At 43.6% G+C, this 19,743-nt stretch overlaps 1 protein-coding gene across 1 annotated transcript in view; it reads left to right on the top strand.

The window, feature by feature from the left end:
* The first annotated feature begins 259 nt into the window (after nucleotides 1–259).
* PPA1 (inorganic pyrophosphatase 1) overlaps nucleotides 260–19,743 on the top strand; it is a 212,331-nt gene continuing 192,847 nt past the window's right edge. Inside the window, exon 1 of the mRNA XM_085603855.1 lies at nucleotides 260–630. Within this exon, the coding sequence (XP_085459981.1) occupies nucleotides 570–630 (61 nt within the window). The 5' untranslated portion in view covers nucleotides 260–569. The remainder of the gene's footprint in view (nucleotides 631–19,743) is intronic.

Below are 19,743 nucleotides of genomic sequence, written 5' to 3'. Positions count from 1 at the left end.
ATTCAATGGTCTTCGGTTGAGTGAGATGCACTGGGGATCTGATAAAGGCACTTTAACGCCCACTCTCCAACAAACAGGCTGACGGAGTTAAGTTGTAGATGCTGAGGGAGGTGCGGAAGTCGGTTCAGAAGCAAGTAGCTGATCTGATGTCACCTGCTGGAGACTGGCCAATAAATAGAATGACTAAAGAAAATCTTGACTCCGTCCCGAAAGCGTGATCGTATCAGGCAGGCGCGCACATGCGCACTCTGTACTCAATACTCCGCCCGTCACCATTGTGTCATCGGCTTCATACAGCTACGGAGTCTCACTGTTCTCAGAGGATTGGCCCAAATCCCGAGCGTGCGGGCCCGGCCCTTACGTAGGCCGCCGCTCCTCCGTGGGCGTCAACCACAGGAGCCTCTGTCCCTCTCAGGCCCCGCCCCAGTTCCATTATAGGTCTCGCCCCTTTAGAGGCTTTCCTCTCATGCCCCTCCTCTTCAGTTCCTTTGCTGTTCGGCTTGGTCCTCGTCTCCTTTCGCTTTTAACCACGCTGTGTGAGTAGGTGAAACCCACAGTCTGCCGGCACCATGAGCTACACAACCGAGGCGCGCGGGGACACCAACAGCCTGGAGCACCGCATCTTTTTCAGTGAGTGGAGCGAGCATGCGGGAGAGGGAATGTGGGTTCCAGACATTATACCGCACTTCATACCTGCCACTCTGCAAAGTGCCACGTCCATTCATTCGTTCGTTTTCCCCATAGTCTTACAAGGCTACACAGACTTTAATTCTTTCACTGAGCTCCACATGCCCTCACTTGTTTATTCATCCAGCTCTCATAACGCCACCATGGCCGTACCAACACTCCTCCTACTATGAGTTGCACGTGCCATGTTTCACTTATTCTTCTGCACCAGAGGAAAACTGTCCCCGCCATACACCTCATTATGTCGGAGCCTTCATGGGTTCTTATCAGTTTTTCCATTACCTTGCTGGGAAGAGCACCCACTTGTGTAATAGCAGGCGAATGCTGGGCCACACGCAACATCTTCATTGATCCCTCAGATGCTTTTAAATTCTGTATTTATCTTGACCCATTTGCTGCGCTTTAAAGGCAGAGGTCAAATTTAAGGCTAAATCATATGACAGATTGCTGCTTATTTTTTCAACCGGGGAGTTGGTATCCACAAACTCCTTTCATTTTGCAGTCAGAGAAAATAAAGTGGATTATGTGACTATCTTTCTGGGGTACAGGCAGTTTGAAAGTAATTTAACTTTCTGTAACCCACAACAAAATTAAAATACCATTAAATGAACTGTACGCATGCAGCAGTTAGGAAAGGTAAAAAGGGAGCATTTTTTTGTAATTCGGAAGTGTGATGTGTTTTTTAATAGGATCCAAACAAATCAAGGTATGTTACTTGGTGATGCACAAATGATAAATATTCACTGAAACCTGATTTCAACGCATAATTGTGTGTACAATGTTGTGTTATCAGAAACTGTATGTATGTGTAAATTTAGCGGCCATTTTAATGTAAAAGGTGGTATTTGTAGAGAACAGTGGGCGACCCCACGATGCTTTAGTTACATAAAAATCGCCCTCTCTTGTCCATTAAAGATAAGTAAGTGGGTTACAAAAGTTCTAGCGTTCTAAAAATTGAGTAATGGTTGTAAAAAGTTTGGCAAGCACTGCAAGAATTCAGGTGTCACCCGCTTTCCAAATCTGCATCACCCTCATGAAATGGTTTGCCCTTAATTCACTTTTATCGAACTTCCCTCTTAAATAACAGGATTCACCTTCTTTCACAAAACAACAAACGCACGCAGAGACAATCCACAAACGCCTGTTCTTCATGCAGGAGGATCCCAATACTCGCTCTCCGTTCTGAACTCCTATGTGAAGCCAGCCCACTCCCACTAAAACTAAATGTTGTTTAGTAACACAATTACCCAGTTGAGAACCTACGCTGGATAAGTTACAATCAAAAAGCAATGTCAGTACAACGCACAGAGGCCCAGTAATTGTACAGTCGGATGTACAGCAAATGTCCAGTAATTTGATACATTTAAAGTCATTTAAAAACTGATCTACACCTAGTGCCACTGAAATCAAGTGGCTGCAGGATTTTATATTAGTTATGTGTCACGCACGGTAAACACAGGTTCCACCATCTTCTACATGATTTGCAGATGTTTGGGGGGAAAAAGGCACTTTGAAAGGTGTCCAGTTAACCTCATCTTTTGTAGATTATTGCAGTCGGGTGTTAAACTGGTACTAATGAGGTGGAACGGTTACCTGCCAGTATTGCTGTCTCCGGTTGATGGACTGGGGAAGAGGTTTTGTCTGCATCGTGAACGTTTTTAAAATAATTACATTTAACCATGATAAAATAACTACTTTTTTGTCAATTTGTTATATAATTGCGTAAATTGCTGTTCTTTTTGGACACGCTGTTTTCAGAGCTGCAGTTATTCCAAGAGTAGATTCTGAGTACTGAGAAAATCCCAAATATTTAACTTTTTAAGAAATGATGCCTTGAGTTTCTCAGTGGCTCCTAGTGAGATGATTCTGTTATGAACTTGTAATGTAGAATACCGTTCTCCAGGGTTGTTCCTTAATAGAATGGGTGCTCTTAAATGCCCAAGTGTGTACATAAAGTAAGCATAACCCATAACTGAAGTGCTCAAAATAGAATATACACATTATTTATGACAAGAAATGAAGGCAACAAACTTCATGTGCATACATCTTTTAACCAACAATGTTTTACTTTTGAAGTTGGACGGGGGAAATATTGTTCATAAGCTTGTAGCAAAGACAAAATCATTAGTGATGAATAACATTTGCAGTAGGATCTTGTGAGTAAGTGTACTTCTCATTCATAATCTTTATACTTTGCATACCATTTGGCATTCCATTTATATTAATATATGTGAAAATGACAAGTAGCCAAATAGTAATTCAAGTGTTTGTGTTTTTTAAAAAATTGTTTTTAAATACCATGGTAGCTGCTTTATGGGCCGCCATGCACATAACTTTATTTTTTTATTTTTTTGATATGCATGGACATCGTGGTTTATTTCAGTGCGCCGCCCGCTTTTATATTTACAAAAGCAATTTCTGCGAGTCTCGCAAATGCGAGACATATTGCATTGCAAATTCTAGTTGTATGTCTGGAGCCAAGATCTAAAATCTGAAGATTTTCAATGGAAAGGGGTATTGCTCATTTTGGTGCAAATGTGTTAATTCCCCAAATAACCAGTCTCCTAGCTACCCCTTTATGTGGAATAGTTCAGATTTTGAAAGCTACTGTATCTTTTTAAATAGTGGAAAGAAATAATTATACAAAAATATAAAGGATATACTGTGGTATCTTAATTTAGGGGTGTCACTTATTCATTCTTCAGGCCTTGGATGTTGAAAGGAAAAAAGTTACTCTCCACCGCAGTGCCCGTGTATGTTACCTAATATTGTGGATTTAAAAAAATAAATTTTTAAAGAACGTATCTAGACACAGGTCAGCGTATTTTGCGCTGCTTATTTACCACTTTAGCACAATTAGTCTTTGTTTCCACCTTGCATCCGTGTGTAAATGAATGGTAATTGTAGGCAAAAAGCACCCTAGGTCTGCAGCCGTAATTTGTGCCTGTTACTCGCACACGTCTTAAAATCTGCCTGTTAAAGTTTTCTCTAGCTTTACAATATGAATCCTCTGCTAAACAGTGATTCAGTAGATATGTCTGTGGTAGCTATGTGGTATGTTTTCTCTGTATGTCTCACTCGCTGCTATGCAAACTCTTATAAACGTTGACTGCCTACACTGAGACTTAGCAGAAAATTACTGTTCTGGAGGTTCTTTAAATTTGTTCTTTGTAATTCTTTGGAGGTCGTTGAAGTAGTCTCTTGGTTCTATTACTGTGCATGGAACATCATTGGTTTATAATTTTGCATTTCATTTAGGTCTTCGAGGTGTTCAGAACTCTTTGGTTCTGCTATTGTCAGCAAACCTTCATGGTGTACTTCCATTTACGTCTGTGAGCGTTTGTACCTTCATGTGGACTGACTAATTGTAACCTCAACGAATCGGTTTGACCTCGTGGTCACAGGTTACAATCGGTTGTACTCGTCCTTTCATGCTTCAGAGGTCGATAAAATGTGTACAATTGAGACGGGAAACAATATACATCTGTTATTTATTTCAGTGGCAAGAATTGGATTGATATGTTCTTCACAAATGTATGATATGGTGACCTGAGTGCTATATCTAACTCTAGGCAGGTCTGTGAGCACTTGTAGTAACGCCATGGACCAGTTAGCCAACTTCTCTTAAACCTGAACATAACATGGTTCTTCGGTGTTTTTGGTAAGTTCCCCAGCATCTTGGCATATTCTTGGAGTGCCTGAGCATAACATTGCTTCATTAAGCGATTGTGAAACCCAAAGCTGGACAAGGCAGCGACATTCATATTCTCATCAGAAATGTAAGGCTGCCATGAGCTCTGGACCCCAATTCTTTATCAGTTAAGAGTGCAGCCGTCCTTGGGACCAGTGGAGCTGTGATCGATGATGCGCCTGTGGCTACTCAGTGTCCCTGGGCTCCTCGGAGCTGCTGCTTTCATGTCGTGTTCATGGTGTCTCTGGTGGCAACGCCAGACATCTGGGTCGAAGATTTGTTATTACACACTATCTGGCAGTTCAGTCTGTTTTTGTCCCTGTTTTGTGAATTGATTTTTAAAAAACATAAGCGAAAGGTTTCCTCGGTGCACTTCGCGTGGTTTATTTCTAGTTGCTCCGTGTCAGAATTATGACAGTGTGAGAGAATTATAATGACAGTGTGAGTGAAAACAGTTGCATACCTTTCTACTGTATGTGCTGCTGACGTTTCATGGCACTTATATGTTGAAATACCGTGAATGATTTAGATAGTATGCAGGGCATCAAGTGGCCCGGCCTAAGGAGCCCTTTAAATAAGGGCATGGCATTAAACATGAAACCTAAAATTATTTTCATGGTGTGCCATCCAGTTAGTATTTTGGTGCCTCTCGGTTAGCGTTCTGTTACCTCAGCCAGGCATATCACACGATAATAGGCACACAACTAAAACAAGCCAGACGTAACAAGTGATTTTTCTATGACTTATTGGTATTGTAAATGTTTTGAAGCTGAAAATATGAGACTGTTAATTAAACATTACGGAGGTATGTGGAAGGTGTGGTGGTCTTAGGAGTCCCTTAATCACTCTGGCTATTCCCTTCACACCACTTTCCTCTGCAGTCTTGCACTCCGCTAGACACGAGCCAATTTCACCCCAAATCTTTGAAATTCTCTGTGTGCATGTCTCGCAGCTTTTTAAAAAAAAATTTTTTTTTGTTTGTTTTTTCTTCAATACCCCTTTCCACTCCCTACTGCATATACTTCCTTGAATCTTCACTTTGTCATCTCCACGCACCAACTCAACTGTAAGCACCGAGGATTACTTTTGCCCTGTCACGATTTTCGCCAGCTAAGTACCTCCAATCACAATTGCAATACGCACATGTATGATGTTGCTCTGCAGATAGGTCATGGACTGGATCAGCATGTGTTTTAAGCACCTTAATGACCCACTGGCAGGCCCTGTAAGAAACCTACACTGCCTCTGGCCTCCACTGCAGAGCTCTCAATCGTGGTCCATTATAAATGCACAACCAGTACTCGTACAGTCAACCAGAAGCGACACACTAGGAACTACTCATAAGTAATTTGCCAAATTACCCAAAAAAAAATAACACCTGTTGAAAAAAGGGATTCATAGTGAATGCAAGATTTAGTAAAACAAGCAAAATGTAAAAAAGCTACATCATCAATATAAATTACCTTAACGGTTTGTACAGTCATTGTTAAGAAATTGATCAGTGTTAGTCAATCTTTATACGATTTGAATAAAACAAATCCTATGTTAATCAAAACACAATTACAATGAATTCACACTCCATAACCAGATGAAACCATATAGCATCTTATAAACTAGAATGAAAACCCCGATAAAAATAACGACAATAGGTGTAAATCAAAATTAAAAAAACTAATACCGGTGTGACTTGCTTAAGATTCTGTGCTAAAAACAGATGTTGAATATACTTAAAATGCAGGTTAGAAAATGTAGGACGTATAAAAACGATATTCTTGGTATCCAGTATAGCAGGAGGGCACCCACGCAAGGTGGATACTCTGAGGGCTTGTGCCAGGCCACTAACAACTGAGGAAAGCGGTTTAAGCGGAAATGGATCCAAAGTCGCCTATGGTGAACTGGCATATCAAGCTGCTAATATAATTCAATAGGATTCGGAGATTTGACCATAGTGTAATGCAATAAAGATCTATTTCTTTCCTCTAACGATAAGAGTGTGAGACCAGTTTCAAGGTCCATTTTTACTTACTGATGACCCAGAGGTGTGGAAATGTGCTTAAAAGGGAGCACACTGGTGCAGGGTCACCCTCTTCTCCACAGTTCCAAAGACCAACAAAATAGAGATCGGCACTGGAGTTGAAATAAAATAACAAGTTTATTAATCACTCATGAGTGGGACCACGTTCACACAACACTCATGTGCTGCTGCTGGGAGTACACTGAATACACAAACCATTGTCCCTTTTATACCATTTTGTTGCAATGTAAGCACGTGAACAGAAATGGAAAGAACAAGTTTAGAAATGGCTATCAGCAAACCAGGGCAGATGAATAACCACTTGGTCAGCAAGGTGGGATGTGGAGCAGAAATGCTTATGGCAGCAGTAAATGGCAACAGTTGACATCTGAGACCAGGTCCACTGGCAGCTACAAACCCCCAGCATGTACATTGCTTTAGCTGAGTCTGGAAGTCCGCTAAATTAGATTACACAAGCAGAGTGAAAAGAGCAGCAGAGGACGAAAGCATTACTAAGGAAACAAAATGGACACCACAGCAAAAATGGCTGTCGCATATGCTAACGTAAAATATTACATGTTTCCACAGACAACCCTTTTAGCATAAGCTAAGACTTTTTTTTTTTTATATATATATGCTTTTAAAGGGGTACGATATCGATTGGCATAATTTCATAGATTTTCCGTTCCATATCTGAGCGGGCATTTACATTTTGGACATTCGTCTTTGATGGTAAACAAGTAGTACTAGTGGAAATACAGAGGGAACAGAGCATTGGATTCATAAACAAAAAGAGAAAAGAATTCCAATAATTATGAATAAGGCCGACAATATTTTCAGACCCCCCCCCCCCCCCATACAGAAAATATGTTCCATAACCATCCAGTCCATGTCCATGTCCCTGAGTCTTGATGGATCCCAGTGGCTATTTTATGCATTTTGGAAATAGCATCAAAAATAGAAGGGGCGTGGTCGGGTATGAACCTGCAGCAACTACTACCGATAATGTGACATGCTCAACCACGATCAGCTAGCATAATATCTAGCATCATTCTATTTTGCAATGTCACAATTCTCGTAATTTGAAGTTCTGTAATATTTCCAAACCGTGAGCCTTTCCGCAAGAGTGAAGCAAAACTCCATCTCTGAACTTACCGAAGATATCATCACGGTAGAGGGTGCTCCTGTGCCCGCTCTCTTGACCGATCATAGAGGTCACGGAGTTCAGGTAAGTCTAAGAAGGATAAGAAAAATGAAGTCCACAAGTGGTTTTCCCTCATCACGTCACTCGCAACACTTGTAGTCCTGCAACTCCTCATACACCACTAGGCTGTCCTCTGTTGGGACAGAGTTCAGTGATAGTTCCTAATGTCCCACAACTTTAAGATCTCAAACTGGCCTTAGACCCCATTCATAGTGCCCCACAGGGTCCCTCCAGCACGCCTTCAGGCCCCAAGGTTCTGAGATGTGCTTCCAGGCAGGTTACCATAGCAGATCTGTCCCAGATGCCGACTGAGTCCCTCTACTTTGATTCGAGGCTGCCCCATCCTCTTGCTCGGCGCTGCTTACTCCGGCCGCAACCCACTGGGCCATGGTCACCGCCACTGATTCGGCATTTACACCAGCCTAGACATTGGTAACAGAATTGATTGTCTTGTTTGAGTCCGAGACCCACCCCTTCTGCCCACAGCTTTACAATATGCCCAATCAGAATCTGGTACATATGTTCTCCTCTGATAAGGGCAATAATGTTGATGACAAATCAATAATACGAAGGCAATATATTGGTTGACTTTCAGGATGCCAGTGGTCTGGACACACCGGTATTGGCTTCTCCCTTCCATCCCACGCCATGGCAACAGAAGAATCTGCCGCCTTCGCCACAGTGATCAAGAGGGTAGCAGAGGTTTTAGATCTCACTTTACCTACCAATGAGGTAAAAACGAGCATGCTTACAAAGGTCCTCAACCATGCACAAGCCAACCAAGAACGCCTATTACCATGCCCTGACTCATGTTCTGGCAGCTACCTGGGCGAAAGCAGGATCTTTCCCTCCAGTGACTAGTCAAGTAGTGAGGCGGCACCGGCCTGCTCATGGAGAGCCACAATTTCTCATCCAGCCTCCTACTCTGGTGAGTTTAGTGGTACAGGCATCCACCAGTCACCTAAACCCCAATTCATCCCTCTCAACTTGCCCGATAGAGAAAATAAATGGATGGAGAAGGTTGCCAAACTAATGTTCTCCTTCAGTAGCCTCCACCCTTGTGTCCATAAATACCTCGGGTACTTGCGCATGTTGTGGGACAGAGTGGCGGACATCTTGCCAGCTGCCCAGAGTAAACCTGACCAACGTACAACCTTTTGTTTTTGGATGATCAGGACGCAACAAAGTACTCTGTTCACTCAGGCCTGAATACCACTGACTGTCTCTATATGGCAGTCGGAACCAGCCTGGTGCTTTGGTGCCATGCCTTGCTGTGCCCCACAAGCTTTTCCTTGGATGTTCAACAGTCCTTGATGGCCATGCCCTTCGTCTTCTGGAGATTGGTTGGAGCAAAGTCTGACTGCCTTAGCATGGTTTAAGGAGCGTAAAGCCACTGCTTGCTCTCTAGGTCTAAATTCGGTTGGTGTATGATGGTTCATCATATGTGGTTTTGGTGTGAGCATTTGGCTTTTTGGCAAGTAGAGTATCTGTTAACCTCGATTTTTAAACATTCCCCATATGTATGTGATGCAGTGCCTGTCCTTTTGAGTTGTACACAGAGATCGATTGAACAATGTAGAATCACCTTCACCTCAATATCGCCTGTGCATCTGAACTGGCAACTATTAGGTGGTCCCTCTCCCCATACATGTGTGGATGATACCTAGTTGTATGTTATGCTGGGTGTCACTACAAAACATTTTAACTGTTAGATTGAAATATATTAATGGAAGGGGAATAAATGACTACAACTCAATTTGGTTAAAACTTTGAAGGTAATAGTCCAAAGTGTGGTCAGCTCAATTCTGTTTAGAGGTCCATTGGCCAGAGAAGAGTGCAAAGAGATGGTTTTTCAAGTACTTCTTGCCTTTGTTTGGTGGGCAGTAATCTCCCCCCTTCGCTTAGACTTGAAGGGAAACTCTTGGCAGTGAATGATTTGTTTTGGTATGTGATTTACTATGGCAATCTGTAACAGTATCTGCAAATGATTCTGACTACAACAGCAAGATCGGAGGGGAGGACATGCTTTAAAAAAGTGCTCCTAAAACTTTCAGATTCTACACTAACTCCAACAGAATAATTTCAAATAGGAAAGCGGTGTGTAGACTCTTAATACACGACCTACCTCGGCTGTTTAACGTTTTGACTCTTTGACACTTGGATTACAAGTAGTCTCCTAAAGACGGGCAGACATGAAATGTGTGTTTTTAGGTCTCGCGCCTAGCGGCGCACTGCATAGCCGTGCTTGCGCAGCGCAAGACATTTAGTAGGTGAAAAACGGGGACTCTAAGCTGACCTAGGAATCGCACACGCTCATGCGTGTGCGATTCCTTTTGTGCTATGCGATTGGCCTTTTGCGTGCGTCTTTTTATAAAAGACTGCATGCAATTGGCCAAAGGCGGGCGCATTCCTCTGCCCATGGCTGATTGGTGTTTATTACGCGCACCAAGCGCGTAATAGACACCAATAGGTCATGGCTCGCAGTGGCGCGCGAACCTCTTGTGGGCTTCTTTGTATTTTTTTTAAGCGGAAGTGAAAGCGAACGCTTTCCCTGCCCCTTGTTAAATTAATCTTATAGTACCAATGTAATGACTTCGGGTGTGAGAGCATGTCTAGAATGGGTTTTGTGTTATCGCAACAGAATTGCTCGTTGCAGGTTTTTATGTGGGAGTTTCGACACGAATACCGTACGTCCTCCGGTAAGCAAAGGGCACCATGAGGTAGTCTGCTGGGAAGTGCTGTTGATTATCCGATTCTTCCTCAAAGCCTCTGCGGTTCGGCCGCAATAAAACTGCATTGCATGGCTTGTTGGGTGAAATAATAAATAGTTTAACTGTGGCAACAGGAAAACTGCCCTCCAGCGTAGATGATGTCCAGACCTAAATCAGCTGCGCTTAACTCCGAAATAACCAACAAAAACCTGTGCGTCCACTGCTTAAGAGACTGAAGTAAATTATATCCGAGGAGGCAATACGGTAGGAAGAAAAGGTTTTATTCCAAAACCGAAAGCGCTCGGTAGACACATGCACAATATAACAGAGACCGTAAGTAGCCTATTGGCAGGTCGGTTTATTAAGCCAGTGGTTTAACGTGTAGCGGGCAGCTGATAGGATTGCAGCATTTGTGGTTGTGAGCTCAAATTGGTGACAAAGTATGATCTGCAGCCATAGTGTCCATAACAAGTTTACAAGCCGATGGTTTCAACAAGAGATCTGTTTTTAAAGCAGAGATTCAGGGGCATGAATTAATTTCATTTTATGTAAGCACCCATGAAGCAATTATGCGTTGTGTTTAATAGCAGGTAAAAATGCGTACCTTCTACAGAGTAATAGTATTTGTATCTGTTCACATGCTTCTTTCATATGGTCATACGCAGGGCTTTAAGTGGGACTGGTCCTCAGAATTGGTACTTCTTAAAAGCAGGTGCTGAGACTTGTCTCTATCTAGCAGTACCACCCTTCACTAACTTATGTAAATTCAAAGAGACTCGTTATAGTTCTTTCACAGTCATCATTTCAGAAGTGAAGCATTTTCACTATTCTAAACAATGAAGCCATAGTCGTTGCTTTATCTTGCGCAACTAGGGTGACCAACTGGCATGGGTGCATATTCAGGACATAGAGTAAACATTCAGGGCAATGGGCTGTATAGTAGTTTCCAGACTCTTAACTGTTTTATACATTTGTGACTTAAGAAAAAGTGCATTCAAATCGGATCCGTACAGTCCCCGCAGCGGCATAGTGCACTCTCAATGATCAGGGAAAGTGAAACCTGCCAGAAATAAATTGTCACACAAGACATACAGCCACTTAGCAGTTTCACATTCATCTGCATTTCTTTGTAACTTACAACATTGATAACTAGTGTTCTTCCCTGCATAGAAATGCACACAATGTTACCTTTGATTATTTGCCTTTCTCAAACAAGTCATAACGCTTTTTCAAAGTTCCTTTAAATTATATTGCAGAACTGCTCACCAAGCTAAAACTTAAAAAAAACAAGCATTGGCATAGCCAATAGGTCTCGCCTTTGGGACCTTATAAGTGTTTAGCCATGCAACAGTTGCATAACTAAATACTTATAAGGTCCCAAAAGCGAGACCTATTGGCTATGCCGTGCGGCCGCGAAAGTGAAAATGATCGCGATCCAACATCAACGCGGCCGCGAAAGTGAAAGTCATCGGTAAAGCGCGGTGCGCGCGCCCGCGCACATGCACTGTAGCTCTAGGCTGGCCTGGTAGCACTTTTTAGAGCCCTCTCAATAAGTCTCGCCAGACCAGCGCATGCGCTGGGTCAGGCGAGACCTAAACAACAACAAAAAAAATTACTAAGCAGATAGGAGAAACCTAAACGGCGCAGTATCACAGGCTGTTACTAGGTGTCCCTGTGGAGTTGTAAAGGGCCATTTATTAGCCACATAAGGTACTGCACCCTTTAACCCCTTGTGTGCCACGCCCTTTCCCCGCCCTGTGCCGGGCTTTCTATTAGCGGGCGGAGTTCATGACGAGATGGTCTCGTCATGGGCACAGCGCAACCGCGGCCCATGACGAGACCATCTCGTCATGGGCACTGAAGGGGTTAATGCCATTATAAAAAAATATTGCAGTACAGCATGCGTTTCCATTTATTTTTTACAGGAAGTGAGATTTGTTAGCTTGCCTTTAACAAATGCACCATTGTTTATTTTAAATGGTATTTTTAAAACGCAAGCTAGCAAAAACCTCACTTAAAAAAAATGGAAATCTATTCACAGCTGCAATTTTTCTCTTTATAATTGCATTAATGGTGCAGTATCTTATGTGCCTAATAGAGGTCCCTTTACTATGCCACAGGAACACCTAGTAACAGCCTTAGAACTGCAGCCTTTCCATGCTTTGTGGAATATGTTTCAGTACCAATGACACGGTTAATAAAAAAAATAAAATAACAAACCTTATCATTTGCAATGCCAATAGCTCAGTTTATCAGTGCGAGACCTATTTCATTGCAAATGCTTGTTTTCTTTTCATTTTGCACACTGGGGAGATTTTAGCAGCTTTAACATAGAATTTGGTTTGGAAGGCAACTGCACCTTCATGCCTGGAAGTTAAACTTTTAACGGCGGACCAGTGAATTTTTATTTGGCAGTACATACCGTAAGTAATTATAGTACTGTAATAACTCAGATCACTATTTTAGCTGTTGTCCCAAGTGAAGATAAACTTAACAGTAGTTTTTACTTCTAATTGTTCATCCGTTTAAATGACAATAGAAGAAATGAATAGATTGCTAAAATGTGTAAAGCTGCGTGTAAAATCGCCTGTTTACTTAATTTCAAGTTGATATCTAGTGGCTCCCTAGGACTGAGCTACATTGTGAACCCAAACTCAATAAAATGAGGCAGCTTCTTTGAATAATACCCTAGTTTGTGGTGACTGGTACTCATCCATAGCATACGCTTTGTAATGGTCAGAACACCTTCCCATCGAGTATTTCTGACCCAACAGCCCAGTCCCCTCTGTCAAACGTTTTCTCAGCATTTTAGGGCGTTCTGCCTGCGTCTCCAAAACCAGTTTGATCAGTATCTGAATGCAATGACAAAGTCCTGGAACACGTTAGTCCATATTCTAGTAAAAACAAATGCCACCTGTGTGAGAAGTTGGCCTGATATGATGTCACTAATTCTAGTGTACACCTTGTATCAGTCCAAACAACCCTTATGGTGATTGGTTGTAAAGTCAACCTTATAGACCAGCTATCCTAGTGGTAGCATGGACAAGAGCAGTCTTAGGCTAAACTCTGAATGGCATGTGAAGCCAACTGTTATACCATATGTAATCCCTTGAATACCAAATGAAAGGACACCACAACAGATATATATAAAAATAGAATGTATTTATTCTAGTCAAACCCTCAGCACTCTTTATGAGATTCGAGGTAAGTACAACACTGTCTTATTTAAGCATACATTAAGTCACACAGGTAAGTAATACAGTTAGGCCCTAGGGGCCACGCAAACCATCTACTAAGTAAGTGGTATAAGGACCACTGTTACGAACACAGGATAGGCCTAGGGAATCGTTGGGGCTACACTATACTACCAACAGTTAGGAAGTGGGAGGCCCACGGGATTCAGGTGCAGAGTGGAAAGACTCACGCGTAATGCGTAAAAGTCGATAGAATCACTAGCAGTTAGAAATAAGCAGTTTTAGGACACTTCTGGTATAGCTAGAAAGTCGAGACTCGGAAACTAGACCCTAGGATAGTCAATACCCTTGTGAGCACTGAAATACCCAAGTTACCTAGCCCACGGGCTGCGGGTGCATAGGTGTCAACTTGCGTCTGGTTTTGTCGTGGACTTCTATTGATGCCTGAAGGAAAGTTCCTGACAGGCAGTCAGTGAAGAGTGTCCGGTGGATCCCAAGAAGGAAGGAACCTGCAAGCAGAAGGGACAGAGTCTAGGTCACCAGCCAGGAGCCGGGAAGGAACCAGGCGATGTCATGAAGATGCAGGTGAAGAGGTGAAGCTTGTCGCAGCAGCCACGGGTACCAGGAGACGTCTAGGACGACCAGGACAAGGAGGTGAGCTGTCCCACGAAGGCTCTTGCTGTTGGCGGCGTCGAAGTCAAGTCAGGACCCAACAAGCCTTGGCAACCGGAACCCACGCAGGATGGAGGACTTGCTTCTGGTGCAGACCAGGAAGGTCTGGGGTGCTTCTCTTTCACAGAGGAGCGGGTGCCAGTCTGGAGGAGCCGGACCAGTAAGTTGAAAGTAAAGGTTCGTCGTCGCAGAGGCTACTAGCCAACGGGCCAGCAACCGGACAACACGTCGAGCAACACAGGTGCAGAAGGGCCCCACGCAGAACACGAAGTGTGGGGAGCTGGTCTTCTTTGCAGATGGTGCTCGGGAGGGGGGCTTCTCAATTCCCCAAGCACAGCCTCGAGGAAGCCTCAGAAGTCGTGCTAGTCAGTTACTAGCCACATTTCCCAAGTCGCCGGTCCCACGTCCCTCGTCGCCTCCACGGGTCTCCGCTTCGCTGGAGATGTGGATCTGGTTCAGAGGTGTCTGGAAGTCTCGGTGCTGGTCAGTCTCTGCAGTCGTCCCTCGTAGGATTCAGTCGCAAAGCAAGCAGCGGTCGCTGGATGGTACCTGGTTGCCCAGGGTGGTCACTCCTTGGCCACAAGGGAGATTTCTTCAGTCTTCTTCCTGAGGTGGAATGTCGAAGGTCCAGAGTTTGTTCAAGTTGCAGATTCAGGTTAATCTAATTTAGCAGGGCCCAACTAGCTACTAATATACTGGGCTAGTGGGCTGGGCTACCTGCAAGGTCCCTCCTATGGGTGGGACGAGGAAGGGGAGTGGCTACACCCCCTTTCCTTTGTCCAGTTTCGCGCCAGAGCTGGGGCTGGAGTGCCCCAGCACCGGTTTGAACTGGACTATGCATGGAGCACCTTGTGTGCCCCAGGCATGTCTCATTCCTTTCAGCCCTCCCTGCCCCAATACACTAAAGTCTGTCTGGGGAGGTGCTAGCACCTCCCCCAAGCAGGAAACCTATTGTCCAGGCCTCCCTGGCTGGGAGGGCTCCCAACAGCAGGAGGTCAGACTCGCGTCTGTGGCAGCAGCATCCATTTTGTGATGCTGAGGCTTTGGTGAGAGTTAAACAGCAAAGTAGGATTTTAACATGTCTCTCCCTCTAGAAGGGAGGAATAATCTCCTCATCACCAGAAATGGTATGGGGGTATTATTCCAAAGTGTTAGACACCTTACACGACATGTTTTGATAAAGCCAAACCATGGTTACCATAACCGTTTAAGATTATAAGGCACTTTAAGAGTATATGGTAGGCTATATCATAGAACAGCTATAAGGACATGGTTCCGAAAGCTGCAGACAGGCTCAGCTCATGCTAGAGCACCATCTCGCATGTTACCAAGCACTCTGCCTCCAGGATTGTTAAGGCCTGCCATAGGAGTGGCTGATAGGTACACGTGTCTATATATAAGGGTAGATGTAGGTATACTATATCTAAGCAAGGGGTGATCACTCAGCTGGGGCAAGGTCGTGTAATCAGCCAGTTGTCTGATTGGAAGGCCAGACCAGGGGTGGCATAATACATGCTGCAGCTCCTGGGAGGCCTAGGGTACACCTAGGCCCTGGGTACCTAGGCTACACTGTACAGGGTCCAATAAGGTGATCCTTACCAATTGGGTATGTACCGAGGGTACATGGAGTCCATTTTAAAGAGAGGGCAGACAGCCTGAGACCCTGAATGGCAGGATCTCAGGCCAACTAAGTCGAAAAACCAGCTAGACACTAGGCAAAAAGTTGGGGGTAACCATACTCAGATATCCACCTTCCTACAACCTGTATGGACTATTATCAGGGCTACCAGCCTGTAAGAAGCAATATAATAGTTGTATTAACTACTGTGTAATGTAATGACCAGTAAAGTTCTTTGAACTGTGGCAGAAACTAAACAGTAGCATCAGAATGTTTAATAGATTCCCTCGGAAAGGACTAGAACATTGCCACAAAAGAGTCTGGGGCTTTGGCTGTGCAGGCCTCATCCACGGTTCTAGACTTGTGGTAAATTATTTCTGTTTGGCTAATCCAAGATACGTATGTGAACTCGCTGTTCTCCAAACTCACCTCTTGGACAAAGATAAATTGTATAGTGCTGCTGTAAGCAAGAGAAAAGGTTTGTTTAATTTTTTTTGGTCGAGCCTAGATACAGCATGCCTTGCAGTGCCTAGAATAGGCCATTACAAGAAAATGTGGTAACCCTAAACTGCCAAAGGACCTGGGTGCAATATGATACATAAAACAATTGGTCCTGTTGGCTAGGATACATAACCATACTTAATATTGTATTTCCATCATACACAATTCATAGGCGAGCGAGAGAACACAATATTATGAAAACCAATTAAATTCTTTATATTTTTAGACTAAAATTCATTTGCATACAGTCAATGCTTTTAAGTTGCTCTTATAAGTGCATGAGAGAGACTGCAGTAAGAACAATGTCCAAGAACGGTAAGCCTGTCCATGAAGGGTCTTGCACATATTCCAAATGTATCCATACAAGAAAGGGGCCGATTAATAAAGGAATATCTGTCTTTGGGACGATGCGAAAAATGATCCAGACCTTTATGATGGGGTCGTCAATGTTTCAAACCAGATATTAGGTGTGGCTATTAAAGACCCAACAGGCGGGTCTTCATCAGGACGTTTAAGGAGGACCCTGAGCAACCTTCAGTGGTTTGGAAGAGTCGCGCAAACTCTTAATGCATAGATGGGCTGGTAGGCTCCATAACTATCCTAACATGCGGGGGGAAGAAACCACGGATACTGCCTTTTAGCGGGGGGGGGGGGGGGGGGGGGGGAAAGTCACTCAGTGGAAAGGTATGCGCGAGTCATGACATCCTTTCCCTCACCCTGTAACAGAATGACTTTCAGCAGTAGGCCCATCTATACATTCAGTGTGTGTGTGTGTGGCTGTTCCATACCACTGATGGCTCCTCTAGTCCTCCTTTTACATCCTAATGAAGACCTGCCTGTTAATTCCTCGATTGCCTCACTTTGCTACGGCGATATTTCGACCCAGATACTATCATAAAAGCCTGGATCATTTTTTGCATCATCCCAAAGACAGATGTGCGTTGATGAATCGGCCTCTCTTTCTCGTATGGATACAGTTTGTAATAAGAGTGAGACCCTTCCTGGACAGTCTTACTGAAGTGTTATGGTTCTGTGACATTGTTCTTACTGTAGTCTATAATTTTTTTTACATTCATCTTTCCACTTTTACGTCACTTGAACTTCTATGAGCACTTTCGCATGCATTTAAAAGACCAACCTAAAGGCATTTTTTTGCACACGAATGACTTTTCAGTCTAAAAACATACACTTGAATTGATTTTCTTGATAGTGTCCAATTGTGTTTTCTTTCTCTTTCTTGCATTTAAATTATGTTTGGTGTAAATACAATATTTAGTATTCTGTATCCTGGCCAAAAGGGCCAATTGTTTTATGTATCATAATGGAGGTGCTTGAAGCCCCTATTCCATCGTTTCCATTGGCTCCTGTTCCTGCACTTTCTAAATGCCTAGTTTTGTTAGGTGACTTTTCTTAATTAGTCTAGTCTTTTGCTCTTTCTGGCCTTCCCAGGAGACTTTGCCAGTACATGTGGGCTTACACTTATTTTTTTTTTTTCCTTTCTCCAGTTCCTCTGGACAACTGCTTTTATTTGTTTGCCTCAGCACGGCACCCTCATGTTCCCAACAGCATTTACGTTTGGTTAAAATGCAGGCTTTTGGTTGTGTATGCGCTTTCATCCGATCCTGTATGCATGATAATGTGCTGCATGGCTAAATACTAAATGTGGGCTTTTGTTTGTGTACATGGGTTTACCCAATCCTGTGCACATAATGTGCTGAATGTCTAAATACTTATTTTCCATTCACACCGGCTCTTGTGGCGCCCCTTTTACAAGTGCTGCTCTTTATGTGTTCGGTCGAGACTGAGTCAGCGCGAAGTGCTGCTCAGCAAGACTTATTGTAGTGGAGTATTGAATAGAAGCCTCGCCCACTCTCCTCCTATATTTGTCTTTGGCTTGTGTCACGGTCCTACGTAGATGCTGGCTTCTGATTCCTTAGTAGGCTTGTTAGTCCCTCCTTGGTACTGCCTTGTCTTCGTTTGTAACCTAAGGGGGGGGTTGAACACGCACTAGCAATTTATGAAGAGGGTAAACCAGTTGTGGCGTGCTACGGCGATATCACTCTCTGATCGTTGGAGTGTTAAGGGTAAACTTAATATGATGCGTTCTCTATACGAAGAGAACGTCCCTCTGGGCGTAGCATAAAACTAATCGCTTGGGCGATATTCAAATTCTGATTCAAACGAAACTGTGAGCTTGACAAAATGTGGTTTCAGTTGTCTTCATACTTTATTTTTTTCATAAGGTATGTGAGTTTCTTTAAACTTTGAAAAAGTTGTCTTTTAGAATTGTCAATAAAGTTTTACAATGATCCTTTGAGTTGTCAATAGAGTTTTAACATGATCCCAATGCATTTCAGGCTTAATCTTAGCCCTTCATCAGGGGAAATCTTTCTCCTCCGTGGCGTTGTGCTCAGGTGTGTAACCTCCCATGGCAACTGGCCCCTTTACTTCTGTTACACGGTACACCTTCTTTAGCCTGTGAGCACTATTTTCATTAATGAGTTTCTCTTACTGCAAGTAGCACATGAGCGCCTGCTTTCACTTTAACCCGGTCGCCCGCCATTATCTCAATACCCCACCCACCCCATCGCTGTTTATTCTCACTCTGTCACCATTTTGTTCCCCCTCCCACCCCCACCACCATCAACCAGGCCTAAATCCCCACTTCCTCGACGGGACCGTCTACGTTGCTGCTATCCTTGCTTGTTAAAGAGTTGGGCGCAATCGTCGTGCGCTTGTTAGCAATATTACGAACCTCCTTGCAGGAATATTATCGAATACAAGGAACGACCATGGGAAGAAATCTCCCCAAAAGGCTTTTCAATAATATTATTAGTGTCAGTGGCACTTAGACGAGAGGGAGTGCTTGAGAGACAACGCGCACTAGAGATAGTGTGGAAGATTGAAAGCTGTGCCATGTACATGCTTCGTTTATTTTTGCAGCAAATTCACCAACCCACTGAGCTTTGTGGTCGGCTGTATGGTGTTGCCCTGTGCACGCAGGATGTCGCGTGCCAGCCCCTTCTGGCCTATATACAAGTATTCCTGACTGTGTGCTTTGGTAGAGAGGTGCCAGACCTGCTTTTGGGGGTTACGGGACGGCGGACTGTGCTTCTTTCAGAGCCTCTTGCCGAGCTCATTCAGTCCCATTTTCCCCACCTTTGAAGCATACTTTTTCGCATTATATAATTGCTTAGGTTGGAAACGCAAACAGTGAGCTAGACGTGGAAACCGGCTGGAGATAAGTGGATGGACAAACGCAGCATGTGTATTCCAGTGGAGCGTGGGTAGGCCTGGGGCAGAGACCTTCACTTTGGTGTTGGGTACACGCACTAGTTTGTTGTGGTATCCCATGGTTCCTCTGGGTTAGCTCTGGAGAGGAAGGAGGCTGCAGTTCTATCTATTCACAATTTTTTTTTTTTTTTTGTTTTTGTTTTTTTAGTTTTTTTTA

Source organism: Triturus cristatus, chromosome 1_2 (genome assembly GCF_964204655.1).
Source record: "Triturus cristatus chromosome 1_2, aTriCri1.1, whole genome shotgun sequence".
In the NCBI taxonomy this organism is placed as follows: Eukaryota; Metazoa; Chordata; class Amphibia; order Caudata; family Salamandridae; genus Triturus; species Triturus cristatus.
Note: the sequence above shows the minus strand (reverse complement) of the source record. Positions and strands in the feature narration are given on the sequence as shown.